We start from the raw sequence: 8576 nt of genomic DNA, 5'->3' as shown, positions 1-8576 counted from the left end.
CCACGCGGGCGCCGGCCCCGTCCCGCTCCGCCCCGGCTCTGCGCCCAGCTCTGCACGGCTGCAGCCTCCCGGGAGGACCCGGGGGAAGTCCCCAGCGGCTCCCCACGTGCACAGACTCACGGCCGGCCCCACTGCCCACGGGGCCATGCCCTGGGAGCCCCGAGCCCGCTCGTGTCGGGGGAGCTGGAGGCTCAGGGCCGAGCCGGCCCCCCGGGCACATGCAGGCGCCGGCACGGACAGGAGCGCGGAGCAGAGGGCAGGCGGGGCAGGAGCAGGCGGACTGCGGCGGGGCGAGGCGATGGGCACGGGGGGCGGGTGCAGCACGAGGCCGCGAGCGCAGCGCAGAGCCGGGCCAGTCTGCAGCCCTGCAGCCTCCGCCCCGCTGCAGCGCCGGGACACGCCCGGGACCCGGGGACGGGGCTGGTCCGTGGGGACGTGGGCGGGAGGCAGAAAAGCCCCTGCTCCGGGCTCCTCCGTCCCACTCGGCCCTGAAGCCAGTGCCAAGGAAGCCCTCGGGGCGCAGCGAGCAGGAGGGGCTGTGTGCGGGTTGGTGCTGCGGGAGCTGGGGAAGTCAGTGTCCTCGGTGCTGAGCCCCGGCCACGGCCCCAGTGCCGGCGTGACTGTGCCGGCCCCGCTGCACGGAGAGCCAGCCGGAGAGGAGCGGCTCAGCGCCCGGGGGTGCCCGGGACCCCTGCCCCGCGCCGCCCGCGTCCAGACACTCCTGCCTGGGACCGCGCAGCACTGCCCCGGCCCCGGCCTCGCCCCCGGCCCCGGCCCCAGGCCTGAAACCGTCCTTCGTCTCCATAGAATCAGGCCTGGCCCCAGCGCCTGCCCCCCCGCCACAGGTAGGTGCCTGCAGGCTCTGCGCCGGGCTCCCTGGCTCACACCAGGGCAGAGAGGCTGGATTTGGAGACTGCCCTGGTCCCAGCCCGAGTCCCTTCCCAGCAGGATGCTCTGACTTTGCTTTCTCTGCATGGAAGGGGGGCCAGAGCCCCGTTTGCCGGGATGTCCGGGAACCTCTCCAGCCGCCGAGCGGTCCTGAGCGGGGCACGGGGAGCTCTGCCCCCGCACTCTGCCTCCTGCCCAGGGCTGAGAAGCAAGGGCAGAGCCTCCTGGTTCCTGGAGACCCCTCGGTCCTCTCTCAGACAGGCAGGATAGGTCGGGCTCTCGCCCCCGGGCATTTCGTCCCAGCCTTCCCCAGTTTGTCACCATCCTGTGTTTAAAACGTGGACATCAGAGATGTCTGCATCCAGGGAAGAGAGTCCTACTTCTCTTACCCTTGGCACGTCTTTCCCGAGACTTTCCTTTGCTTCAGGTTTAAGCCAGGATCCTGCATCCTGCCCCGTGGGGCAAGGGCTAACACTTGTCCTCTCGTGTCCTTCGGCAGGTGCCCAAACACTGCCGTCACATCACCAGGGCCTCGGGAGCCGGACTGGGAGGACCAGGGTGATGTAGTCTGGGCAGCAGAAGACTGGGGGGATTTAATAACCGTCTTCACATAGGGCGATGGCAGCGAGGGTGGACATGGGCTTGTCTCTGCGGCCGCAGGGGCCAGGACGAGGAGCAGGGTCTCCAGCTGTCACAGGCGAGGTTTAGGCTGGAGACGAGGAGGGGGTTTCTGCGTCTGAGGGCGGTCGAGCCCCGGGACAGGTGTCCGGGGGAGCTGTGACCTCTCCATCCCTGGAGGCGGTGACGAGCAGCCGGACCGACACGTGTCCGGGCTGCTTCAGTCAGGGCTCGTCCTGCGTCGGGCAGGGGTCTGGGGTCTATATGACCCTGAGAGGTCCCTTCCAGCCCTGCATCCCCTTGCCCCTGAACTGCTCTTTTCTCCAGATTAAACATCCCCAGGTTCTCCCCATTTCTCAGAGCTTGCGTCCAGGGCCATTCTCCCCCGGGTTGCTCATCTCTGGACTCTCGCTACTTTCTCTACATCCTTCTTTAAAATGATGCTCCTCCAGACAGCCCCACAGCTAAAGCCCAGCCCACCCTGCAGAGCGGTCTGTTCAGTGCAACCCGCTCCCTGGCACACGGCATTTCACACAATCATCCGAAACCAGGGTGAGGAAATCCCTGTTGCAGCAGACCAAGACTGCCTTGTGTCTCCCCACAGCCACCCGTGGCCGTCTCGTGTGGAGTGTGCGATGCACGGTCCTCACCAGACCCAGCTCCGCAGCACCTCCTCACCCACCCGCAGGCCCCAGGTGTTATCTGTCCATTTGCTTGTCCTCCCCCAAGTGCAGCTCCTTACCCTTTGCTGCATTCCCCTGCTCCCCCCACAGCCCAGGTCTCCTCATTTCACATCCGTGTGAGCTCTGCCCCCTCCGCCTGGTCCAGCATCCCCAGCCAACGTGCTCAGGAACCCTGTTCCTGAGCACCAGCCGTCAGCAACCGGGGCCGAGCAGTTTGTCCCCCAAGACCCCGATCTGTCCCCGAGGCATGGCTTTCCCGGCTGCAGTCCCCTGTTCTGCGGCTCAGGCCAACATCCTCCTTCCCACATGTCTGACCTTCCTTTGGATGCACCGCGTTTGGTTTGCAAGGGGCTGTGATACTTATGTACTTGTCCCCAGCCCAGCAGCCCACCCCTGCTCTCATCGGCAAGCACCGAGTACGAGATGCCTCCATGACATGGATTCAGTTCTGCCCTGAAACCCATTACATGTCCCAGGACTCCCCTTGGACGCTGGTGCAGACCCCTGCTGCTCTGAGGGTTGGAAACCTTCCTGCAGCTCCCAGCTGAAATGCAGGCATGGCCATTTATCCCCCGCTCCTGTGCCAGCCCGATCCATTGGGGTAAGCAGCTCTGCTCCCCCTCCGTGCTTCTCTCCCCGAGGTCTGTGCAGAGCCATCAGGTCCCCGTTCCCCCTCTGCTGTGCCCGCCCATGCCCTGGAGCATCCTCACAGCCCTTCACGCACCCTGGTCTCACTGAATTCAACCTGGGTGACCAGATCTGTTCGTTGGGTCACCACAACTTACCAGTGAGCTGTAATGGCACCAGTGCTCCCAGTCCTTACTGGAAAGACCCCCTCTGGTGATGACTGCATCACACTGAGGGCTCATTCTTCTCTTTTGTGCAGCTAATGCACTCATATCTTTCTCCTGCTCCATCTTTTTCAACACACAAATTCCCAGCTTTCAGCCCAAATTATTGTTGTCGGTCCCTATGGCCCCGACCCTGTACTGTGTACTACAGCATTTCATCAGGGTCACCTATGTCTGATATGATTTTCCCATCCTGCACTGCACTGGCAAACTCTCCCAACTCTCCATCATCAGCACATGGCATGAGTTCACTGCTGGGTTTCAGTGAACTCATCCTTACCCTCTTCATTATTAACATGTTAAACCTATGTTTCCTCTACTGACATTTCACCTGGTTTCCTCTTCGCTCGTCTGCTGTGGCCGCACATGCACAAGGATGGTAATACACTGCTCTGACAACAATTTTTGGATTCGTATCTGTCCCCTCCCTCTTCTCCTCTCCATATGAAATGATCCCATTTCATCCAATCTGTCCTTATATGCCATGGTCCTATATCTCAGTGTGCTGTTCGCTTTATCATCCCGTTTACTCATCCCATGTAATCCAACCTTTCCTCCTAGCTCATGGTCTTATTTTTCTTTCACTATGCTGTTAGCTTCTCTTTTCCTGGCCATAGCACTGAACAGAGGACTCCCATTCAGCTTGTGGGGTGTTGCAACCCCCAGTCCTTTTCTACAGTTTTTCAGCCCAGTCACTTCTTCCCCATTTTGTGCCTGTGTCTTGTAGGGCATTTCTACTGGGGAGACGTGCTGGAGGTTTCATGCCACTTCTATTGCACCACCATTTGTTTCTAAGCATTGCAGGTGAGGATTTGGTCACACAAATATTATTCCATCCAGCAGGAAGTCACTCTTTTGGACGTCATTGCGATGCATAATGATGAATTAATCACTGGACTGGAAGTGGGTGCTGCCTAGGGATCAATGACCATGAGGTGATAACGTGCAGTTTGGGCAAAGAGGGAACAAGTAATAGATAGTTCTTGGTGAGAGCAAGGGTCTTATTTCCCCAACGCAGAGGAGAGTGAGGAGGGAAAATCACTGGGTGCATCTGCACGTGTACATGCCCTGGGGTTGGTTTGCTCTGGAGTAATTCACTCTAACGTAAACCCACCCCGGGCAGATGTCTACAAATCTGGGTAAGTGGGAGCAGACTGCTGCCATGAGGAGCAAATCTGTTCCCATGTCCTTGCACATGTAAGCGTGTGCCCAGGAGAGCGTCCTCTAGTTATTTACTCTATATACTCTACGGAGCACAGCCAGCCAGACCGAGGGCTCCTGCGTCGGACCAGGCTCTGCTGCTTGCCCGCATGGGAAATGGTGGGGTCGGTCCAGTGGTGGGGGCTCAGCTGGTGACAAAGTCTGTGCAGGGAGCCTGGGGAGGAGGAAAGGTGGCCAGGCACTGCATCAAGGACATGCACGTCCCAGCCTCAGCGCACTCAGGGCTGCTCTCGCAGTCCCAGCTGCGTGCATGGTGGGAGGGACACTGACACAGGTAGTCGGAGGGCGGCTGCCATGGGGCTGCCCCAGGGACACCCCCACTGTTATTACAGCCCCCCCGGTACAGCCTGTGCAGGGGTGTGGGGGAGCGAGCGCTGTGGTCCTGCACAGTGTGCGCGTGGGGCAAGGGGCAGCAATCGCAGCCCCAAGGGCCCTGCCCGTCGGCGTGACACGGCTCAGCCGCGCTGGGGAAGGGGCTGGTTTTGCTCCGGATCCCTGTCCCCGCGCTCTGCCTCCGCTCTCTGCTGGTCTCTCTCCCCGCAGGTAGCTGCCACTGGCCCCATGGACGGGGCGAACCAGACACAGGTGACAGAGTTTGTCTTCCTGGGCTTCTCCCACATCCTGCAGGGCCAGGCCTTCCTCTTCCTGGTCTTCCTCGCCATCTACCTTTTCACCCTGTTTGGGAACTGCCTGATCCTCACCCTCATCGTGCTGGATCCCCAGCTGCACAGCCCCATGTACTTCTTCCTCGGCCACCTCGCCTTCCTGGACATGTGTTACTCCTCCGTCACGCTGCCCAAGATCTTGGTGAACTTCCTGAGGCAGCAGCAGACCATCTCCTACCGGGAGTGCATGGCACAGATGTTCTTCCTCATGAGCTGCTCAGGGGCTGAGGGCACGCTGCTGGCTGTCATGGCCTTTGACCGGTATGCGGCCATCTGCAAACCCCTGCACTACATCTACATAATGAATAAGAAAGTGTGTGTCCCACTGGCCACAGTGTCCTGGCTCTGGGGTATCCTGAACTCAACTATGCACACCTTCCTGACCACTAACGTCTCCTTCTGTGGAGACAACCAGATTTACCACATCTTCTGTGACGTCCCTCCTCTGCTGAAGATCGCCTGCAGTGACACTTACATCAATGAGATCATTCTGCATTTGGCCAGTGTCTTCATGGGAATGAGCCCATTTTTGTCAATAGTCATCTCATACCTCTACATCCTGCTGGCCATCCTCCGCATCCACTCCAACACGGGCAGGCACAAAGCCTTCTCCACCTGCACCTCCCACCTGGTCATGGTCATCATCTACTTCGGGATGGCCAACCTGAACTACAACCGGCCCAGAGCTGGCTACTCCCTGGAGGTGGACACGCTGGTCTCCACGCTCTACTGCATCCTCACCCCCATGCTCAACCCCCTCATCTACAGCCTCCGCAACCAGGACATGAAGGGTGCTCTGAGGAGGGCCCTGGGGTGGCATGAGAAGGACAACGCATCCCCACGCACACAGCCAGGTGTGGACTAAGGTGAGGGCTGGGAGGAGACTCTGCCCCAGCACGACACCAAGAGCTCAGCCTTGTGCTGATGGGGAAAGTCCCTGTTTGCACTTCTGGGAAAGAGTCACAGCAAAGTAGAGCTGGAAGGGGCATGAGAGGTCATGTAGTCCCATGCCCTGCTCCAGTGTGGATCCACCCCGTCTAGTCCAGCTCAAATGCACGTGTCTAGTCTGCACTTAAAGACTCGCAGTGAGTGCACCCTCCCTCTCGCTGGCACCTGTTGCTCCTAAGTTCCCCCAACCTGCCTTGTCCCGTCCCCGCTCAGCTCACAGAGCCAGCGATTTCTACCCTCTTTGGAAATCAACTTTTTGTATTTGAAGCCTATTGTCAAAGCCCCCGTGCTCCCTGTTCCAGACTAAATAATTCCAGTATTTCTGACCTGTCCTCCTGTGTCTTCATTTCTAGGCCTCTCATCATTTCTTTTGCTCTCTCCTTTAGCCTCTCCACCTCTCTTAGGATGTGGTACATGAAACTGGATGCAGGTGAGGCCTCACCTGTACTGAATGGAGGGAATGCCCTGCGTCCCACAATGTACATACGCACTCCTATTACACATTCCCCATAGCTGTTACTGGTTTTGGATACAAAAACACAGTGTCAACTCCTATGTGGTTGCAGTTCACTGCAACCCCCAGGCCTTTCCTGCAGCCTGCCATTGTGAACCCGCCTCACAGCAGTTTCATCTAGATGGTATTTCCTTTTCTTCCCTGTGATCAGGTCACTATCAGTGTCCACATCTCAAATGCCTTGCTCTAGTCCGTTTGCATCCTGCCACTGCACTCTGCCCATGCACAGAGCCGCTCACCTTGTCATAGAGGAAATCCAGCTGTTCAGGCATGACCTGTTGTTGACCAGCCCACACGGGTCGTTCTTGATAATCCTGGAAAAGATACGGCTGGGAGATACTCTGCCCTAGGGAATAACAGGGCAGGTTGGATGTCGCCTCATGCTCAGGGAATGTAGTAGCCATTCACACAGGGTGTATCAGGGCTCCTCCCCAGGTGCAAGACAGGGAGATGTCTTCTCCTGCAGAGTCATAGATTCATAGATTATAAGGATCTGGAAGGGACCTTGCAGATCATCGGGTCCAGCCCCCCTGCTCTAGGCAGGAAGACAACTGGGGGCAAGTGACCCCAGCGAGGTGACTGTTCAGTCTCCTCTTGAAGACCTCCAGGGTAGGTGACCACACCTTCAGCACTCCTGGATGGAGTCCATCCAGTCCCGCTGACTTATAAATGTCTAACTTTTCTAGTTGGTATTGCACCAGCTCAGCATCCACAGTAGGGAGGCTGACATCCCAGATTGTCTGTCCCTCACATCCTTTTCTACAGACAGGCTTGTTGGGCACTGGGCTGCCAGCACGCTGGGGCTCGCCTTGCTCTGAAGTGAATTGTTTAACTGGATACGGTGCTTGGACAGACATGAAAGGGAAAGCCAGGCCCCTGACAGGAGGTGCACAAACTAACCAGAGGAAACATTATTCTGGACTTGGTCCTGGCCACAGGGGACAACCTAGTGACCAACTTAAAAATAGAAGGTAGCCCGGGTGACATTAACCATGAAATCATCATGTTCACTGTCCATTGCTAGGCAGACCAATTAGATAGCTGGGCTGAAGTTTTGGACTTCAGAAATGCAAATTTCAACAAACTCAGGTTGCTTGTCAGGAAAGCGCTGTGGGACCAGGGGCCAAAGGTAAAAGGAGTTGTCTTTCCTTAACATGATCCTCAAAGCACAAAGGAAATCCATTCCTACATGGAGGAAAGGTAACAAAAGGCTCGGGAAGCCCTCTCAGCTAAACAAGGATATCATGGTCCTCTTAAGCAAGAAGCAAGGGGCGTACAAACAATGTAAACTTGGGGCACGCCACATGCCATCAGCACATGGGCAAGATGTGGACAAGGCTGACAGAGGGAAGGCAGAGGCGGTGAAGCATCACCTCTAGGGCCTCAAAGAGAGTTTGGCCATACCAAAGATCAAGAAGGCTGAATATTTTTTTTTTGCTTTGTTTGTGCTAGAGATGTATTTTAAGTGTTTATAGTAGGAATAGTAATGCAGTGTAGCTTTATTAATTCCCAGAATTTGTGTAAAGATTTGGAACAAGGAGTAGAAAGGTGGCACCCTGATGGACGTCAAGCCTGCTGTTTACAAAGTACATACAGCAGACCGAATAGCATTCAAACCACAGAATGGTTGAGCCCCAAATTACTTCCATCAGATGATGTGGAAGGGCTGACCAAACAAGATTTGTGGGTGCCCCCAATCAACATTGTCTATGTATAAGGAGAAATTAATGGGGAAAAGACCACGAGTTCGAGTTACCCACTAACCACGTTTTGGGTTCCATCACAGTATGGCTGTAATTCACCCCAGGCAGTAACGGCGCTAGTGTGGGCATATTGGCAGTCAGATGAAGCACTGATAGATTGCTGAGCGCAATACTACTTGAAATGCTCAATAAATAGGGCTAGTGGGCGTCTTGGCCCAGACGTTCCCCGGCCTGGTCTGGGCGGCCAGTTTAAACTCAATTGGCTAAAACTTGGTTGCTGGCTCGGGAATGCGAGGCAAAAAGCCGAGCCAGAGGGGCTACGGGCAGCATTCAAATAAAGGTTCAGGGTTTATCACAATGTCCAGCCCATCGGAGCCCCTAATCATGAGTGCTGCCGTCCTTCTCTGGGGTGACGGCTGGTGGTCCTCCCCACTAAGCTATTAAACATGCCAGGAGATTCCCTTGGTTAAGCTCCATTTATGATG

General features: G+C 56.7%; 1 protein-coding gene across 1 annotated transcript; it reads left to right on the top strand.

Moving 5' to 3' along the window:
• The first annotated feature begins 4822 nt into the window (after positions 1 to 4822).
• LOC106738755 (olfactory receptor 5V1) lies at positions 4823 to 5791 on the top strand. The gene has a single exon (XM_059725498.1). It carries the CDS (start codon positions 4823 to 4825, stop codon positions 5789 to 5791), a length of 969 nt encoding a protein of 322 aa, XP_059581481.1.
• Positions 5792 to 8576: the final 2785 nt, after the last annotated feature.

Source organism: Alligator mississippiensis, chromosome 4 (genome assembly GCF_030867095.1).
Source record: "Alligator mississippiensis isolate rAllMis1 chromosome 4, rAllMis1, whole genome shotgun sequence".
NCBI lineage: Eukaryota > Metazoa > Chordata > Crocodylia > Alligatoridae > Alligator > Alligator mississippiensis.
The sequence above is the reverse complement of the archived record's forward strand: the minus strand, read 5'-3'. Positions and strand labels throughout refer to the sequence as shown.

Coding starts and splice junctions, on each gene's coding strand:
- LOC106738755 (XM_059725498.1), top strand. CDS start 4,823: ATGGACGGGGCGAACCAGACACAGGTGACAGAGTTTGTCTTCCTGGGC.